This window comes from Gaeumannomyces tritici, assembly GCF_000145635.1.
Source record: "Gaeumannomyces tritici R3-111a-1 unplaced genomic scaffold supercont2.5, whole genome shotgun sequence".
Lineage (NCBI taxonomy): Eukaryota > Fungi > Ascomycota > Sordariomycetes > Magnaporthales > Magnaporthaceae > Gaeumannomyces > Gaeumannomyces tritici.
In genome coordinates this window covers 60,634-79,536 of record NW_008804549.1, presented here as the reverse complement: position 1 = coordinate 79,536, position 18,903 = coordinate 60,634, and the positions used below count along the sequence as shown (strand labels likewise).

General features: G+C 58.9%; 7 protein-coding genes across 7 annotated transcripts in view; 2 read left to right on the top strand and 5 right to left on the bottom strand.

Moving 5' to 3' along the window:
* Nucleotides 1-65: 65 nt before the first annotated feature.
* GGTG_08999 (hypothetical protein) lies at nt 66-2,358 on the bottom strand (the record flags this gene model as incomplete). Its single annotated transcript, XM_009226841.1, has 6 exons — nt 2,021-2,358; nt 1,687-1,874; nt 923-1,434; nt 770-861; nt 222-694; nt 66-164 (listed from the first exon to the last, which is right to left on the bottom strand). The coding sequence occupies exons 1-6, from the start codon at nt 2,328-2,330 to the stop codon at nt 66-68; spliced, it is 1,674 nt and encodes a 557-aa protein (XP_009225105.1). The 5' UTR covers nt 2,331-2,358.
* A 580-nt stretch (nt 2,359-2,938) lies between these two features.
* Nucleotides 2,939-4,260, bottom strand: GGTG_08998 (hypothetical protein; the record flags this gene model as incomplete). Its single annotated transcript, XM_009226840.1, has 4 exons — nt 2,939-3,059; nt 3,221-3,240; nt 3,496-4,176; nt 4,249-4,260. The coding sequence occupies 4 exons, from the start codon at nt 4,258-4,260 to the stop codon at nt 3,032-3,034; spliced, it is 741 nt and encodes a 246-aa protein (XP_009225104.1). The 3' UTR covers nt 2,939-3,031.
* A 935-nt stretch (nt 4,261-5,195) lies between these two features.
* On the bottom strand, nt 5,196-7,581 carry GGTG_08997 (hypothetical protein; the record flags this gene model as incomplete). Its single annotated transcript, XM_009226839.1, has 2 exons — nt 5,196-6,790; nt 6,890-7,581. 2 exons carry the CDS (start codon nt 7,579-7,581, stop codon nt 5,797-5,799), a joined length of 1,686 nt encoding a protein of 561 aa, XP_009225103.1. The 3' UTR covers nt 5,196-5,796.
* A 992-nt stretch (nt 7,582-8,573) lies between these two features.
* On the top strand, nt 8,574-9,542 carry GGTG_08996 (hypothetical protein; the record flags this gene model as incomplete). The annotated part of the gene is made up of 1 exon (XM_009226838.1): nt 8,574-9,542. The coding sequence occupies one exon, from the start codon at nt 8,574-8,576 to the stop codon at nt 9,540-9,542; it is 969 nt and encodes a 322-aa protein (XP_009225102.1).
* A 288-nt stretch (nt 9,543-9,830) lies between these two features.
* GGTG_08995 (hypothetical protein) lies at nt 9,831-10,660 on the bottom strand (the record flags this gene model as incomplete). The annotated part of the gene is made up of 3 exons (XM_009226837.1): nt 9,831-10,222; nt 10,294-10,468; nt 10,628-10,660. The coding sequence occupies 3 exons, from the start codon at nt 10,658-10,660 to the stop codon at nt 9,831-9,833; spliced, it is 600 nt and encodes a 199-aa protein (XP_009225101.1).
* A 655-nt stretch (nt 10,661-11,315) lies between these two features.
* Nucleotides 11,316-15,423, bottom strand: GGTG_08994 (hypothetical protein; the record flags this gene model as incomplete). Its single annotated transcript, XM_009226836.1, has 4 exons — nt 11,316-12,129; nt 12,202-13,923; nt 14,015-15,073; nt 15,143-15,423. The coding sequence occupies 4 exons, from the start codon at nt 15,421-15,423 to the stop codon at nt 11,316-11,318; spliced, it is 3,876 nt and encodes a 1,291-aa protein (XP_009225100.1).
* A 640-nt stretch (nt 15,424-16,063) lies between these two features.
* Nucleotides 16,064-18,903, top strand: part of GGTG_08993 (peptidase S41 family protein) — a 4,029-nt gene continuing 1,189 nt past the window's right edge. The window contains exons 1-3 of the mRNA XM_009226835.1: nt 16,064-17,145; nt 17,208-17,426; nt 17,717-18,860. Of these exons, the coding sequence (XP_009225099.1) occupies nt 17,010-17,145; nt 17,208-17,426; nt 17,717-18,860 (1,499 nt within the window). The 5' untranslated portion in view covers nt 16,064-17,009. The remainder of the gene's footprint in view (nt 17,146-17,207; nt 17,427-17,716; nt 18,861-18,903) is intronic.

The window sequence follows — 18,903 nt, the reverse complement described above, 5'->3', positions numbered from 1 at the left end:
ATTTATTATTTATTTTTCACCTTTTTCACCTTTTTCACCTTTTTCACCTTTTTCACCTTTTTCATTTACAGGAACAAAACCAGGTACATAAAGAAGCCGACGAGGAACCGGAGCCTTGCTATCCACGTGTGTGGGAACCAGGTAATGATCATGAATGAGTAGAACTGGGTCGTCGGGTCGTGTCAGCGCCTGCCTCCCTGACGATGGGATGGATAACTCACGTATCGAAACGCCAACACGGACATGAGGCCAACCATGAGCTTGTTTTCGAACAGCCATTTGCCCTGTCTAACCAGAGCGACGCCAAAGTTAATCATGGCCGCGACGACAAACGGGCCGATCCACCACGTTATTACCGTGATGAATGAGCACACGCGCTCAATCCAAATAATCCCCGGCCGGAACACCATGACGAACTCGTTCGACTTGCTGCCAATGGCCCATCGCTTGCGCTGCGACAAGAACACGGGCCACGACTGGGGCGCCGTTGTGTAAGCCCGAGCCTTCAGCGCCTGCCGCGTTTGCGACTGGGGATGCCGGGAAAAGATGATGGAGGCGTGGATCGAGTCCTCGGAGTAGACGCCCATGATGTGCTGGGTAATCGTGTTGTTGGGCTTGGGCACGTGCCCGAATCTTTGTCGGAGGACGTCGTCGCCAAACGTGGCCTCTTGTACGCGGATGAGCCGACAACATCCTAGGAGTTTTGTTAGCGGCTGCCAAACAGTTCGGCTCCTAATGATCCGCTGCTCCGGGAGTGACTGGGTCTTACCAGGTAGGCAGTTGACTTTGCCGCTCACGCGAGACTGGAACTCCCGTCGTAGCCCTTGGGTTAGGTTGTACTCCGTGTTTTGCATCAGGTTCCTGCTCAATCTCCGGTTAGCAAGCCAAGATTGCCCCTGGTGGGGAAGGGACGGCAACCTACCACCAGCCCCACGGCTTCTCGTCAAACTTGACCAGCACCGCGCCACATACGCCGACGACGTTGGGCCCTCCGCGGCGCATTTCCTTGATCATTTCGAAGATGCAGTCTTCGTTAAACATGGTGTCCCCATCCATGTCGCACAGGTAGTCGACGTGGTGCAGGCCGTGATCCGTTAGGATGGACCCGAGGTAGTTGAACACCTCCTGGTTGAACATTGTGTCCACGGACTCGGATCTGCTGGTGTAGTGGTACAGAAACGACCGCACAAAGCAGAGGCTGTCGCGCTTGCCTTGGTTGTACTTTTTGCCGATGACGACGTAGGGCAAGCCTTGGTAAAAGCCATGCTGGATGGTATTGGGCATGGAGAAGCCGTCCCGGGCGGAGTAGCCATTTGCGAAGTCCTGGCGCTCATCCCCAGCAAACATGTCGTTGAGAATAAAGCCCTGCGTGGAGACAGTCTCGCCCGGCGCCTTGGCATTGCCGTCGACAATGATCATGATGAGTCGCGGGTGCTAGTCGATTTTCTTCTAGTCAACGAGAGATTCCAGGCTCGTCTCGATCTCTGTACTGTCCTCGTTGTAGCAGGGGAGGACCATGACGAAGCTTTCTCGGGCTGCTGGCATGGCATCCTGCTTCTAGCCGACAAGCCGTCCGAGTTTGGTGTAGCAGGCCGACACCACGATGCATAAGGCGAAAATGACCTGGGCAAAGGTGTTGGCGGCCAAGAATGGAAGTAAGATGTACCAATGCTCGTGCAATAGTACCACGCCCCAGATGCCGAGGCCGTTAATAACAAAGAAGGCGAGCAGGAGGCTATATTTCTGGAGGCGCAACAGCACTCTGGACGTCCGGCGCAGCTCCAGCTCCGAGTCCCAAGGCGGCTTGGCCTCCTCCTGGCTGATACTCAGTTCGACCGCGTGGTTAAGAAGGAGGGGACTTGTCGAGTGTGGAACTGTGCGGGACGCTGGAAAGAAAGACATATTAGAGGAGGCGTTTTTTATTACATCATGGTGAGAGGCCGGACACTGCATACCCCCGATGGCCTGCCAGAAGCCCCTTCTGCGGCCTAACCTCGCCGCTTGGCCGGCTATAGCTCACCAGGAGCCAGAGTCACAACGGTGCCGTTCGAAAGCGAAGCAGGTGCCTGGCTAGGCCCAGGGAAGCTAACGTTTCGCCGAGAGGCAGTAGGCGAAGCAGGGAGAGAGGAGATGGACGATATTCGCTTGTTGTGGCTGCCGGTTGTCGTTCGGCTTAGCTGGCGACTGACGGAGCGCCTTGAGGATGCCGGACTCGTTGGTGTTGGTGGCAGCGAGGGCTCAGGCAGCGCGCTAACCTTAGGGTTGTGTGAAGGGCCTGGAGTTGGGCAGCGGGGGACGAAGCTCCGGGCTGACTTCTTTGATGGTAACATGATAACGGGCGAGACCGTGACGGGGAAGGGTTTGATTACAAAAGATATATCGTTGCCAAACTCCGAGCAACAAAACGAGGGGGAACAGCCAGTTGTTTTTGTGCATAAATTTACTCCTGCCAAGGAGCATGATGTTTCCCCTTGCTAAGTGATCGAGACCGAGCAGTATAGCTGCCATGACAAATGGCTGGAACAGGTTTCCTCACATTATGGAATTTCCCGCTGCTACAGTTCCGGCTTCAAGCATCCAGATACCACACGAACTGTTGGCTTGAAACAACCTTAACAGTTAGTTCTGTCTTAAGGTTCAGTCAGGAGCGGCCCACATGTTTGCTCGGCCGAATGGGGACTGAAAACAAGTCCACCAGTATCGCTGCACGGCAAACATAAATGTCTTAAACAGTAAAAGTACCGGCAAAGAAGGACGGCAGTTCAACCGGGCCAACAGGGTGGCAAAATACGCTTGCAACTGGGCCGGTAGCAAGGGCATATTCAGTACTGAAAGCCCAGCAAACCGCTAGTGCGCCATTATGAGAATTGAAGTATTTAGTCCCGCAGGGCGTTCAAACCATGTGATGTAAATCTAGGGATGTGGATACAAAGTCGATGGCGGCAACTTCCCATGTGGCCAGAGGCAAACAGGAATGTGTGGCGGGAATGCACACCGCTGTAGGTTTTGGATTAAAGTAGAGGCTAACTATTTAAACACAAACGCCCGTGGTGGCGCCGCTGTTGTGGCGTTTAAGGTTAGGTAAGACAAGGCCATCGATTCTTGTAGCTTTTACACTATCCGGAACTACCATCACCGCCAGGGGAACAAAAATAAAACAACTAAACGCAAAGAAACTTCCTCCAAATGCATTATCGACACCACCATTCGACGCAAGCACTCCCAACACGTTCCAGCTCGCTGTAGTTAAGGCCGTGTTAACGCATGGATACAACGATAAGATCAAACTGCCGGAGAAACTCTGCATTCCAGTAAGGCTGGCGAAAACCCACAAACGGGTCCCCGTTTAAACCCATGGGTTTTGGGTCCGGCTTGGACCCAAAAACCTAAAAGACCGACCCAAAAATTACCCAGATTTTGGACCCATTACCCAAATAAACCCAAACCCAAAGACCCATTACCCAAATGGGTCCTTTGGGTTTCCGCCAGCCTTACATTCCAGCCCTCGTCAGCGAGCTTTTCGATGCTTGGAATGGCAGCCTGCGTTACAAGGGGGTCCGCAAACACGACTCGGATCGACCTGCTTTCTGCTTCCTTGTTTCCAATGCGTTGAAGCTCCCTGGCAAGCTCAAGACCCGGAGAGTAGCTTAATGTGCTCTGGCCGTGTTTGAAGCCCATGCCTACGACAAGAACTTGGGCAGCACCGAAAGCTTCACTGTCTCGAAGATACTTGGCGTACGCCCTGGCAGCGTCGACGGGGCGACGGCTCATGGCTTCCGAGGCCTGCCTTAGGAGCGACATCTCGCACCCGGATGCGAGTAGGTACCAGGGGTTGACGGGGATGCAGTGGCCACCCACGCCCAGCCCTGGGTTGTAGTTCATGTAGCCGAAAGGTTTGGAGCTGGCCGCGGCGCACACTTCGTAGGGATCGATACTGAGGCCGGCGCAGGCGTCGGCCATCTCGTTGGCGTAGGCGATGTTGATCATGCGTTGGCGGTTCTCATACAACTTGGTAAACTCGGCCACCTCGGGGCGCGACACGGGGACGAGAGTGTTGAAGACGGGGCCGTAGATTCTGGTGATTGCAGCCAAGGACCCCGGGCAAATGTCATCCAGGCCCGAGATGACCTTGGGAATGAGGCGGGCTGGAGGCTCAACCCTGCCAGGGTCGACGCGCTGGGTAATGGCAGTCAACCATGATTAGGGTAGATCTTTGAACTGGAACCTGACTTGATTTGGACTGCTCACCTCTGGCGACATTCCTGCGAAGCAGCCACGAGCTTTGGCCAACGGTCCGAGCAACTCTCTCGTCATGCCAACAGCCACCGAGCTTTCGATGACCACTGTGGCCGCAGTGCGGGCATAGAGAAACACGGTCTTGATGGCGCTCCTCAAATGAAACGTGTCCACCGTCTTGTCGGCACGCGAAAGAGTTGGGGACGGAGATGAGGTAGTGGGTGTCGTCTGCCAGATCCGCGGGGAAGGATGAAAAGCAGACCCTGGGGTTTTGGCGGAACTCGGCCGAGTTGCTGAGTTGGGCAACCCTGCCCTGTGAAAGGTCAAGGCCGCAAATGTCCCAGCAGCTGGAGAAGTTGCTAACAAGGTGCGTTCCGACGTAGCCGACACCGATCACAGCGACAAGGCGCTTAGCGTCAGGGGGGATAGATGATGAGGCAAGTGCAAGGCAGGGCCCCTGGCTGAACGAAGGCGAGTCAGGAGGGCGACTGAGAGGAAGAGAAAAGGGGGCAGAAACGGCTTCCTGCCCTTTGTGGAGAAGGCTAAAGTCCAGTCCGAGCTGTGCCGGGCGTGAACGTGAGGGGACCTAGAAGGAGGGTGGCATGTTTGAGTTGGTGAAAATTGCGCAAACCCTCGGGAAGGGAGGTGAGTGTGGCTGAACAGGAAATAAGAGACGAGCTGTGACATTGAGAATTCTAGCCCTTGCAGCGGAGATGAGTGCTTCCTTTATTGCAAAATGCTTTGATGTTTTGCCATCGTTCCTAACTGCTTGAAGACAGCTTCGTGAACCACTTCGGAGCATTACGACATGTTGCCAAGGACTTTTCGATAATGACTGCAAGCGGATCTAAAAGCAGACCACTAGTTCCAATCCACAGGTTTGGCAGGCCAGAAGCGGATTTTTGGCCGACAGATTCCACAGTTATCCCGAGACTGAAGTGAGCCTACATGGAGATGTAGTTGGTGTGCCAGCACTTTCCGGTATTGGCAATTCTGGCCGAGCTGCTTCGGCCTTTGCACACATTCGGATCCGAGCAGGAAAGATGGCATGATGTTCCTGAAGAGCCTCTTATTTTGCCCACAAGGCCCACTAGCTAGTGATGGTGAACTGCCGGCTCAGGACCCGAGACGCTTTCGACCCACGTGCTCGTGGCCAACCGGATTTGGTAGTTAAAAAGAAATGCGGCGCTAAAAACGGTACACGAGTCATCCGGAACCAAACTGTTTAGCCAAGGACACGGAAGGAACTTGTAACTCCTTTTAGCCTGCATATTTCCAAGCAAATCACAGGGCCTGGGTGATCAACTACAAAAAATGAACAGGGTTACTTAATACAGCAGAAAAAAATGCAAAAGGCCTCGGGGTAACCTGAACAGAGCTAAGTTGCTCAGCATGTAGTTCCATACGCCTGGAACATGCTCCATGGCAAAAGTCCACATCTCATCGTGTTGGGGATCGCCTTCCAGGGCAGAAACGAGACGGAAAGAAGATAGAAAAGAAGATAAGAGAAAAGCGGACGACTGAGTGCACTAATAATACATGCCACAGTGTGGCTCCCTTTCATGACCTGCCCCACGCCCATCGCTGAAATCGTCGTGCCATCTTCACGCAGTTAACATCCACAGCCCGTGTGAAAAGATCGCTGACACAAAACAAGACCAAAGTGTTCATGAAGGTGGCGAGCAGGAATGTGCGCCAATAGGCCCACTGTGCCGCCTCCATTAGGGCGGCTGCCTCGACTATCCGGTTCCCCTCGGCTACCAGTTGCTTGTGGGCAGCCTCTGCTTGCGCAAAGGCAGCATTCGCCGGCCTAAGGTAGCTGTTGCACACAACGTGGTTGACGCTGTCGTGTGCGAGGTAGAGCGAGTACGAATGCCGGCCGAGATATTGGACAAAGCGGGTCGTGAAGGGACGCTGGAGCAAAGGCTGGGCGGCAGGATTGAACCCCTGGTCTTCGTTTGAGACAGGCGACTGGCCGAGCAGCGAGGTGGCCTGAGGCGAGTACGGGTCGCTGTCCCGGCTCATGCCATCACTGGCCGTCGCCATGCGCAGCGGCGGCGAGTACATGAGAGAGGCGAAAAGGAGCAGCGAGCCGCACCCCAACCAGAAGAACTGTTTTGACTCCTCATTTGTCGCGAAAACCGTCGGTGTGATCTTGGACAGTGTCTGATACCACGGCGACTTTTGCCCGTTGTCCTGCGGGTAGCCGGTCAGCCACAAGCTGACGAGGAAGCAGGCAATAGTCGCGGCGTGTCTCAGTAGGTGCATAAGCCGGGCGTTCTTCTCGCGCCGGGTTACGAGGGCAAGGAGGCGTCCCCAGCGGCCGGTGGGGGCTGCCCGTGCCCTGGCAGGGGGAAGGATGATGGACAGCTCCGCGAGGAAGAGACCGCCGGTAAACAGCGCCATGTCGAAGTCTTCTCGGTGGATGAGCCAACAAGTGGAAGTGGCAACAACCATTAGTCGGATCCAGCAACGGGCCCTGAGGAGGGCCAGCAGGAGCAGGAAGACAAGGACAGATCCCTTGAACTCGACCGGGATGGTCCACAGATTTCCACTGCAGCTTTGGCGTCAGCATTATCCAAAGGGATGCAGTCGAGCGACGCAAGGAGGAGAAGGGAGAGGCCAGTATTGATGGCATAATAGCACCACCTACTCGTAAGGGTTGCCGTAGCGGGTTTTACGCCCGTTGATGGCTCCGAAGGGATTCCACAGATCCACCAAGCTCCGTATCCAATGCTGGAATTGCTGGCCTGGAGTGTTGGCGTGAGTGGGAGGAGCAGCGTAGCGGTTGAAAACGTTGAGCTGGCAGAGCGTGGCGATGATTGCCGTCGAGGCGGTGATGGGTAGGAAGAGTCGGAAGGGACGACGGAACAGGGCGCCGCCAAGAGCGTCGAACAAGCGGTCGGGCTGGCCACGGTGGAGGAGGGTGAGGGGCCTCACGGTGAGGACAAATCCAGAAATGACAAAGAAGGTGGTGACGCTGGCGCGGCCGGAATGGATGACTCGAATAATGGGCAGCTGGAGGAACCAGTGGTCGGCCTCGTCCGATCCCCAGCCGTGTCCCAGCCTGCCATACCAGCGATAGCTGTAATGGAACATGTAGACGATCAGGGCCGCCATGCCACGCAGGCCATCGAGGTAGGATGTCGCGTTTAGAGAAGGCTGGGGCTCGACGCCCGATTTGGACCGAAGAACAAACCGCTGGAACGGCTTGGAGAAAAAGGAGGGGAGGATAAAAAGGACAACAGCGACAGCCTTGGACAGCTTCCCGGGCGTCACCACCTCTTGCGTCCAGGCGGACGACTTTTCGTCGAGAACATCGTCGGACTTCTTGGAGTTGGCCATAGCCACAAGCTCGACGTCGCTGCCGTCGCTGTCGTTGGGATGTAGCTGTGTGGGCAGGGAGGGAATGTGCGAATCGCTTGGAAGCGTGGACAACTTTGTCGAGCCAAGATGTGTCCCCGGCCGCCGCGTTTCTTGGCCCTTTTATCTCCTTTCCAATCAATCTGGCGCGCCCTGTCTCAGCCATCTGGAGGCTGCGGCTGGTGCGAGCTGAAAGACCCTTCAGCAATCATTTCCCGAACGGAATGCCTCGTGGCGCACGCTACCCCTGAGCTGAATGGCCATCTGCGAACTGCCGGCCACGGTTTAAGCCCCATCGGGTTTCCTTTCCCGCTCCCAGGGAAGGCTAAGCGGTTGGCTAGGCGTTGATCGTTCCATTATCACGCAGCGGTTGCCAGCTGGAATCGTTCAGCTAGCGCTATGACGCCCGTCCTCCTGCTGAGGCAGAGACCCAGGGGTCCCGTTTCTCCTTGACATTCCAGCCTGGGATGATAATACGAGCGCGTCTACATTTGTATATACAGCTGGCCCTACCGCGTCGCGAAGGTACCTCGACGTGCGCTTGGCCCTTGACGAAAACTGTAGCGGGTCGCCCGATCGCGGACCAGAGATGAATACTCCCACCCAGGCGTGAATGGATCAGGAAGCTGTTTTTTCGCTGTGACACGCTCGTCGATTGCATGGATGCATTCTTTGTCGCCGTCGCGACGTGGCTTGTGGTAACGAATGATGGCGGAACTCCGCCAGGAATGGATGGCGTCAATCTCGCCCGCCCAGTCCAGCCCTTGAATCACAAACTGGAATTCCGCAACGAGGGAGCCCCAACATCTCCCGCGTAACCCAGAGGAAGATCAAGGAAGGAACGTAAAGTGATGTATATAGCTCTGGAATGCCTCCTCCTTCCAGCAACACGCCATCGCAATCCTTTCCCATTCCCACCGCATCCCTTGCAAAGAATCAGGCTAGTCTCCCTGATCGACCTCCAGCCTCCCACAATGCCCGCCCCTGTCAGTCCCAACACCCTCGTCGCCCGCCAGGCAAGCGAGGACCAACCACCGCTCAGCATCAAAGGCGACCTGGCCAAGCTGCGCTGGGCCGTCAACAACCCACCCGCCGACCCAGCCGTCTCCTTCGCGGGCAAGACGATTCTCGTGACGGGCGCCAACACCGGGCTTGGCTTCGCAGCCGCCCTGAGCTACGCCGCCAAGGACGCCTCCCGCCTTATCCTTGGCGTGCGGTCCGCGGCCAAGGGCGAAGCGGCAGCGCAAGACATTTCGGCGCGCACTGGCATGCCCGCCGCCTCCATCGTGGTCGCGACGGTCGACCTGGCCTCGCTCGACTCGGTGCGCGGGTTCGCCGCCCGCCTCGCCGACGTGGCGCCCCGGCTGGACGTCGCGCTGCTGAACGCCGGCCTGGCCAGCCCGAAATTCGGCCTCGGCAGCGCGGGCTGGGAGGCGGCGGTGCAGGTCAACGTGCTGGGGTCGGCGCTGCTGGCCGTGCTCGTCCTGCCGCTGCTGCAGGCCGCAGCAGACAGCGGCGGGCAACCGCATCTGACCTTTGTCAATAGCATCGCGCACGCCGACGTCGAGCGCGAGTGGCTGGCCGGGTCCGGCGGCAGCCTGCTGCAGGCGGCCAACGACGAGGCGACATTCGACGCGCGCAAGCACTACGGCATGGTCAAACTTCTAGCCATGGCGGCTATGCGAGCAATCGCGCGGAGCCCTGCGGCCGAAGGCGTCGACGCGTCCCGCCGGCCGCGCATCGTCGTCAACTCCTGCTGTCCGTACCTTTGCAAGACCGATCTCGGCCGCGAATTCCCCTTGATCCAGAAGGCCGTCACGGCTGTCTTCCAAGCTCTCTTTGCCCGCTCGGCTGAGGAGGGAGCCCGGACGCTGGTCGGCGCAACAGTGCTTGGCCCCGAAAGCCATGGCCGGTTCTGGCACCACGATCTGCTGTATCCGTGAGTTTGGCCCCTGTCAGAAGTCGTGGGTCCTTAGACCTAACTAACAAGTCTTTCTTCTTTCCAAGTGTTGGCGACTTGGCGCGGGACGGCGCTTTTATGGACAAAACATGGGCCGACATCAGGCAGGTTCTGCTTGAGGCGCAGCCCGACTTGAAGAGTCGCTTGGAAAACCGGGAATCTCCAGGAAGTCGAACAGGTTTTATTCCCTAGTCTCGTAGCCAAATCTATGCCACCGATTCGTCTCTGGCGCAAGGCCGCACGAGACCTTTCAGCTCGACACGTGGCGCCTTTATACGTTCAATTGCTTCATGTAGGCTGGCGGATACCGGTCCCCAGCCACGGGCATGGTGTCCACGACCTCTTGGATCTCGCGAAGGTCCCCCTCGTCGAGGGGAATTTCCCTGCAGTTCTCGTTCACTCCCTCTATTCTCGTCGACCCCGGCAGCGGGAGGGCGCCGACCTGGCGCACCCAGGCGATGGCAACCTGCCCAGCCGTCGACCCTTTGCGTTCGGCCACGCGGCCGATGGCTTCGACGAGCTTCAGGTTCCGGGCGAAGCACTCGGGCTGAAATCGTGGGAACACGCGGCGTAGGTCCGTCTTGGGAAGGTCGTCCAGGGAGCGCATGCTTCCTGGCAGGAAGCCCTTGCCGAGGGGGCTGTAGGCAACCATGGGAATCCCCACTGCAGCCATGTCAGTCACAGTCAAAACGCATCAATGTGACGCGAAGGGAAGGAAACCGCCGGCCACTTACGCTCCCTGCATGCGTCGACGACGCCGTTCGCCAGCGCTTCAGTCGTGAACAGGCTCAGTTCCATCTCGACAGCGGCAATGGGGTGCATGGCTGCGGCCCGCCTAATTGTGGCGGCCGACGCCTCGGTCAGGCGTGCCGTAATGGATGCCGCCGTTCCAGAAGTTGGCGCCACGGTCTAGTGCAGCCTTCATCACCGAAGCAGCAGCGTCAAAGTCCATCGGCGGGGGCATATGGAAGCCTGTGGCGTGTGGGTTAGCATATTCGTAACGCCGAATCTAGTGACAGGGGCCATGTTGGTGTCTGTACCCACGAGGCCGTACCCGGTCGGTCCTACCGGCTTTCCGGCAATTATGCGAAGGAACGTCATTGTTCGAAATGGTGGGACGTGAGGAGGAGTCGGGATGCTGCTGCTGGAGTTGCTATATAGCCATGAGAGTTGGGCAGCGGCAGCTTGCCCTTCTCCTAAATAGTCGGTCCCCGTCGTCGCCAAGACCATCCTACATCCCATCAAATCGTCGATACCTCACGACTGCTAACTCCGGAGCCTCCAGCCAAGTTCTCCATGCCGGAGACGGGGACTACCAGCATCCCGAATTTGGGCCTCCGAACGCCATGCCCGATATATCGCCCGCCCCATCGTGTGTTCTCTCGGAGGCCCAGTGGCATGGCCACGCTAACTCCGGGCGCGCCAAGCCCAACACGCAGCGCCCAACGGCCCTGGTGGTGGTGCGTCCGGAGTTAAACTCGATGTACCCGAGCCCAGACCATTACCCGTTTGCGGACTGGAGGATGGGAGCTCAAAATCGGGTGTCACATCACGCCGCGCAACTCGCAGCTCCCTGTCCGCAGCGGTTGTGCAGCCCAGCACTTGGTGTGCCTTCCCTAGTAGGCTTGCCGTCGGTTTACCATCCATGCGGGAAAAGCGGGGCATTTTCCCTCAAACTGCCATATCTACCTGGCTGAGGAAGGAAGAGTCTGCCACGCCGGTTCGCTTCACGGCGGTGCCACAAAACAGCCGCAGCCTAGCCTGCACCAGCCGGGGTGCGCGAGGGCCACCGCTGCTGAATGCTGTCCATATCCGACGAAGACGAGGAGCCGCTGTCGTCGACAGCCGTTGAGACCATAGTGCCCCTCCTCCTCCTCCGCCTAATCCCCCGTTTGCCGCTTTCTTGCTGTTGCTGTCGGTGTTGCTGCTCCTGTGTCGACTTTCCCTTGCCGCCACCACGCTTGTCCACAGCCTCGGTACTCCTCAATGGATCCTCGGCGACCGTGTCGACCCGGTAGCTAAAGTCGACGACGCCGACGAGGCGCTCGACGGCGCGTACCAGCGCCTGCAGGTCATCGCGGACAAGCGTGCTGCAGACCTGCATGACGGCGAACTCGGTGTATCCTCGCTGCTCCACGTTGCGTGGGTCCAGCATGTCAGCGAGGTTGCCCCCGACGTCGTCGTCATCGCCATCGTCATTGGTCCCTGCCACTGCGGCGCTAGACGAAGACGAGAACGGCGAGGCCCAGGGACAGGGGCGGCCAGGGTGTGTGTGGTGCAAGCACCCGCCGCCGCCCGCTAGCCTGTCGCCAGGAAGCCTGGGGTTGCGGACGCCATAGAGAGAGGGCATTTGGATGAAGGGTGGGAGCGACTGGCCCGAGAGAAGTGCATTGGAAAGCAAGGCCAGCGTCGACACAATCTGGTGGTGCGCCGGCTGCACTTCATTTAGCACAGCTCGCAGCGTACGAACCCAGCGTTCGTCGGCAAGCGAGGACTGAGATGATGCGGATGGACCCGAGTGCGGGGAGCGCGTGGCCGTGTATGACATTAAAGTCAGATAGTTGAGGATACTGCATGAAGCGGCGGTTAGCTTTCAATCACCTTCGTCGAGCGTCAGCACTTTTGCACCACCAGGCACGTACCGGTTGGAGCGCAGAAGGATGTCGTCGTAAACCTCGCGAGGAAATCTCCCGCCAATGGTGGGCTCCCAGCTCTGCCAGCTCGAGTGCGACTCAAGCGAAGGCAACAGCAGCATGAGCTTGCCAAAAATCTTGTGGCGAACTTTTGCCAGATGGTGAGCTGGAGATGCCACCTCTAGCTGTGGAGGGGGCTGCTCAGTCTCCTCCTCCAGCTGCTGCTGCGGCTGCTTCCACTGCTTTTGCGCCTCCTCTTCGTCGAGCTGGACGCGGATGGTCTGCGAAATGGCGCTAAAGTAGTTGGCCAGGAGGTACAGCGTTGCACTGAGATCGCGCCGTAGCCACGTCCGGTCCGTCAATGGGCTTGGGAACACGGTCCAGAAGAAGGCAACCAGGCAGCCGCCGGCCACGACGGCGACCCTGTATGGGGCTAGAAGGTAGGTTGGGTAGTAGATGGTTCCGAGAGCCTCGCTAGCGCGGATTCCAATAACTCCAACCTGAAGCTCGTAACCGATGATCAGAACCTGCGTGAAGATAATAAGCATCGTGGCCGGGACAAAGCGAGGGTACTTGAGGAAGAAGTAGTAGTCCACAAAGGTGAAGAACCACATCATGACAATAACCCCCGCAGGCTGCTCGCCAACCATGTACCAGATGACAAAGGATGACAGCATTGCAACGACGGTGCCTCCAACACGGCACAGGAAGCCAAAGATGGACTGGCCCGACGTCTGCGTCATGCCCATGGCGATGACAATCATGGCCCAGACGAGGCGGTGCTCCTGGAAAAAGACCTGGGTGGTCTCTACGAAGCCCACAATGGCGACCGTCATGGTGGCACACGCGACCCGGATCCCGTAGGCGCTCGCTTCGGAAGAGAGCAGCGCCGAGAGCGCCCTCACGCCGTCCCCGAGTCGCTCCCAAGCCGACTCGGGCGGCAAGTGCTCGAGATCCCGCCTTTGCGCGAAGCCGGGCCCCAGGTGCACAATGATGCCGCCCTGATCCATCACGTCGGATGACTCCTGGGCCGTTGGGTCTTGCGACGCGCCTCTCCGGCCCAGCACGCTTGAGGCCCACTTGCGCATCTGGTGCAGCCCAGGCACCAGGAGTCGTTTTGAGGACATGGTGCCGTCTGCCACCTTGGCGTCGGCGAACTGGACAAGATCGTGGACTGCCTCGCCCGTGGCCTGCATCAACTGCTCGAGGTACAGCAGGACATAGAGCTGGCCCTGGCTCCGCCACCGGAAGTCCATGTTTGCAGTGCCAGCCCGGCTGCCGTTGGAGTCGGCAGACAGACCCCGCTCTTTCGCCCAGTATCGTATCGTGTCCCCTTTGCATTTGTAGAATCTTTGCAACTTCTCCTCGATATTCCTGCTGAACTCGGATTCTCCTGGCGCAGTCTTTTCTGCGCACGCCTCAACGTCGGCGCTCGCCGAAGGGGCCGTCTTTGCGGCGGCGGCGGCGGCAGCGGCGGTATTCCGCTTCCTACTCCCCCTAGGTCGCCGTACGATCTCGAGCTGCAGCGCTGCATGCTCCAGGCCTTGGTCGATAGCCTCGGACAGGATGGCGAACGGCTCGTGAAGCTCCCTCATGAGGCCATTCCAGAGTCTTCGCTCCTCCCACTTTTCCTCTATGACCTCCAAGGGGGTCTCTTCGTCCTCATCTGTGATCCAGCCGCGCCGCTCGGCCGTGCGACGGAATACGTCCATGATGGTAGCCATGCCCATACTTTAACCGTCTTCGTTAGCAAAGCAATATGCCCGAGCAGAAACATCCACGGCGACGCCGCAGGTGGCGGTCAGCAGAGACAGGAACGTACACTGGAATAAAGATGGCCCTGAAATATTTGAAGACTTCACCGAGGTCACGCGGGCTAAGCTTCCCCCAGCCCACCTCGTTCTTGGCGAAGCCAATATCGCTTTGGAGCTTTCCGGAAAGGCTCCTGAGCTGCAGCACCGTCCTCTTAAGGTCAAGCGCAACCTCATGTTCCCTTTCCATTCCCATGTTATCAGACTCCGGACCCTCCATTTTCTTCTGTTCCTTTCTCAGCTTCCGCCTCGGCTTCCTTTTCCTCCGCCGCAGGCCCATCCGTCGTCTTTGTTCGGTTCCATCTCCTCCGTCGTCATCTGTTTCTGACTGTGTCGCATCGCAGACCCCGCCGCCTGCACGTACAACCCCACCCCCGACGCTTGTCTCGACGGTACGCAGCGCAAACATGTCCACGTTCTCTAGCCCGTGCAGGTACTCGCCCTGCAGACGGACTGCCTTGCGCAACAGACCCACTCCAACTCCGAGTTGGCGGACGACAACGCCGCGGCTCGAAACAGGGAAGATGAAGAGCGAGACAAAGGTGGAGGTGGCCAGGGCAACGAGCATACTGGTTAACAGGCGGCGGACGAGTGCCCAGGCGGCAGCGGTGGACCCGAGATTGGGGCCATTCATGCAGGCAATATCAACCAAAATGGAAAAGAGGATGGTGGGTATGTTGAAGGATGGCGCCTTGGCGCGCACGAGGTTGACGAGCCAGATGCTCAGAAAGAGCCAGAGAGCGCACACCGTCGACTGCGAGCCGTTGTAGGGCAACCGCCGCGGAGGACCGGTCGTGGTGTCGCTGGTCGTCGTTGTCGTCGGCTGGGGAGGCAGGGACGACGTGTGCAGACGGGCCTGGACGCCGCACCACAGCACCAGCATGGCCAGCGCGGCGCCGGTGGCTATAGCCGTCAGGTTGAGCACCAAGGTCTGTAGGTATTTCCCGCGGGGCAGGATGGCGACAGCTAGGACGCTGATTATGGAGACCTCATAGCCGGTGCTTGAGAAGTAGGCGGTGGCGGCACGCGATTGCAGCATCGAGATGACTATGATGGGCGGGAGGGAACCTCTAGGGGTGTATCAGCTACGTCGCAGGAAATTGGACGGGTAGCCAGCCAAAGGCTGGAATGTTACGTACTTGAGCATCATCTTGAGGGTTAGCATGTCCAGATCCAGCCTCGCGGCCACGCGCTTCAGCCACGGCCTCCTCTCGTGTCCATCAGCAGATGTGCTCGGTGCGGCGGCGCTGGCATCGCCATCGGTAAACACTGTGTCGCCCCTGGAGGAGCCGTAGGTGGTGCTGCCGCCCTCTCGTGCTCGGGACGGCTGACGGGACGGTTGTCGCGGCCTGGCTGGGCTTTCGCCGTGGCGGCCACCGGTGCTGTGCTCGGGCGGACGACTCTCATGGGAGGGAGCCATGGCTGTATTCTCGGGCTACGCACCAGTCGGCAACGAGGCCATTAGGCGGCGGTCGTCTGGAGTCTGTGGCGTGGGTTGGGTTGGGCTGAAGGCGGGTTGGGACCAGCGCGAGTCGATATTTTTTTGGGTCGGCGTTTGGCCTGACGCTTTGCCATAGCCCTCGAGGCTGTGACGCCATGGCTGCGTGGGCTGCTGTCTTAGCTGTCTTAGCAGAGAGTCAGCAGAGCGTCGTCGGAGCGGGGATTGTCTGGGCCTGGCTGGGCTAGACCACAGAATGTCTGCCCGATCAAAATTGGATTTGAAGGCCTCGAAATTACCTGGCTCTAAAAGGAGTCGTTGCGCGCCGGGACGACGCGATAGAGTTCAATTTGATTGACCATGTAGCACACGCAGTTAGCCTTGACTCGAGCGAGTTTTGAGGAGTGCGCGCCTGCCGTTGCGGGGAGACGAGAACCTTCTTGTCGTGGCACACACGCTAGAATCACACAGAAGGCGCACCCCCACGCATGTGCGCATCCCGCTCTGCTCTGTGGGGAACTGGGGCTGCCTGGGCGGATTGACGTCAGTGGTAATGTATCCCCCAATTGCCCCATTACCCACGGTGGACCGGCCTGTCTGCGGCTTCGTGTACATATTAATTGACGAGACTAGTTTCTTCGACAATTTAGAACAACCACCGTCATTGGGTTCTTCAAGCGAAGCATGAGACAAAGAAAAGACACGACAAGGAAGCCCCACCAAGGAAATCCACCCGAGCCTCCTCAAAAAACGTTGCCAAACGACGTTTCTAGATTGGCATGGAAAGCATCGCAGCAGTTCCCCTAAACGAAGGCTAGTTCCAGCGCCGCGGCACCCGTCGTAGCCGGATCGACCCGGGGTGGAGAGTCCTGCGAGCCGTTTCGAAACATCGGACATGGACCTAACCTGATGGCAGGACGCGGTTCCCTTGCATCAGGTGCTGCAACTAGGGGGGTTTGTGCGCCGGCCGCCTGTTGCTCCCGCTCGCTGCGAGATAAGTGCTCCAAACCTTGACACTAGATAGAAACAATGGTGCGAGAACGGGATGCAGCCCCGCCGTTGAGCCCTGGGACCATCGACGGGGTGGAAACAAACGCTCCGGCAGGTTGCCAGCCGCGGCTAGCTCCTAGGAGGCATGCTTCCGGTAGAGCGCGCCCGGCCCAATCCCTGATACACGGCACATCCTTTACCATATCCTGCCGCGGCGGCGAGGCAGACGCCTTTCCAATCGAAACCATTCCGCTCTCAGGAAGCCTTCGTCCCTTTGTGCTTGCCATAAGCACGACGCAAGATGGGAAGAAGCATGCGAGGCAGCCAAGCCGCACACATTGGAAGCCACATACCCGTCCAAGGCATGGCCAAATAGCAGAATAGGGCGATAGTAAAGGGGAGCTAACTCCGAGTCGCCTGCAGCAGCATGTTAAGAGTTATATATGAGCGCGGCACATTTTGAACAGACATGTCTCCCGTCCTTCGGGGCCAGCAGCCACCAGTACATGTAGGGGTCCGCTCCCGTGCGTCACATTGACCGTTGCATCTTACCTACCGGTGCTGCCGCCACGTCCAAGATGAAGTCCTCAGCCGTGGCCCTGGGTTTGCTGCTCGGCACTGCCTCGGCAGTCCCGGCACCGTCAGCGGGCGGGGAGCCTTGCGAAAAGATTGCGCCAGCTGCAGCGGAGTACATAGCAGCAAACCCCGATGCTCGTATGTGCCAACATGTTTCACTCCTAGATTCTTCAAAGGACTAACATGATGGCCTTGGCCAGCCAGCCCGCGGGTCCGGGCCAGGATGGCGTGGGAGTGCAGGTACACGAGCGAGTTCGACTTCCAGATGGCCATCGTCGAGTTGCTTTACACTGCTCATGATGGCCACTTTTACTACCGGCCCGATGCCCTCAAAACCTTCTCGTTCAGGAACGGCATGGCCGCCGGCATCGTCTCGGTCTCGCGGGACGGCCAGGAGGCTCCTATGCTGTACCATGAAGGTGGGTCAAAGCACACGCGAGAAATGCTCCAGCGTCTAGTCACTAACTCCCTCGACGGGCAGAGGCCATCCGCGCGGCTATGAACGCCACCAATAACAGCACAGCCAGGTGGAATAACGAAACTTTGAAAGGTGGCGCGCCGGCAAACTTCAAGATGCCGCCGGCCATCATCAAAATCAACGGGCAGGACGCCATCACCTACACAGAAAAGCTGAACCTAAGGTACTCGAGCTACCAGGACCAGGACTCGCAGTAAAATTCGTACGTGAGGAGCTACTCGAACCCCGCAGGATCGCCCGTCATCGCGGCGTCGCTGGCCTACCCGGGGCCCACCCCGACGATGGCCTACGAGGACGGCACCATCAAGACGAGCGAGAACATGGCCATCCTGCGCACGGGTATCAACTTAACGGGCATCCGCAACGGCGAGGATTTCGACCAGCGCTGGTGCACGCCCGACGCGTCCCTGGCCGAGATGAGCGACGTCGCACTTGAGCCCAGCGATAAGCCGTCGCCCGCCATGCCCGACGAGCCGTCGGTGACCACCATGTACGTCAAGCCGAGCGACAAGAACTCGCCAAAGATCAAGAAAGATCTCCCGCCGCCGGCGCCGACCATCGAGGGCTACCCGTACCCCGTGGTCCGCGACGACGGCGCCAACATCACGGCGGGCTACTTCCTCAATGGCACGGGCTACGACAAGGTGGCGGTCCTGTCTGTGCTCGCCTTCAGCGCCGATAGCGAGTACGAGGGCGACTACCTCGACAACTTCCAGCAGACGGTGGAGCGCTTCCTGGCCAAGTGCAAGGACGCGGGCAAGGAGAAGCTCGTCATCAACGTGTCGAGCAACGGCGGCGGGTACGTGGTGGCGGGGTACGACCAGTTCGCGCAGCTGTTCCCCAACGTCACCATGTTCCAGGCCAACAACATAGGGCTGACCGACTCTATGGTCAACATCGCGCGCGTCGGCACGCTGGTGCTAGACAAAACGCCCAACGCCACCGACGTGTACAGGTCGCCCAACGAGCGCGCGGCGCTGTCGGTGCTCGAGAACTCGGAGATCATGGGCAACCTGGTGCCCGAGTCCGTGTACGGGCCTGACGGGCGCGACTTCTCGACGGTCGAGGACATACTAGCGCCCGTGTCACTCAAGGGCGACTACTTTTCCGCGTACCAAAAGACGCCGCTCAACGACACGAGCAGCAGCTTCAACCTCACGGGCACGGGCAGCCGCTCCAACCCGCCGCCGGCCGTCTTCGCGCCCGAGGACGTGGTGCTGCTGACGGACGGCACCTGCGGCAGCACCTGCACGCTCATGGCCTACCTGCTCATCAAGCAGGCCGGCGTGCGGGCCACGGTGGTGGGCGGCCGGCCGCGCGGCGGTGTCATGCAGTCGGTGGCGGGCGTCGAGGGCGCGCAGGTGTACCGCATGGAGTCGGTCGCCGCGGCGGCGCGCGCGGTGCTGACGCTCGCGCCG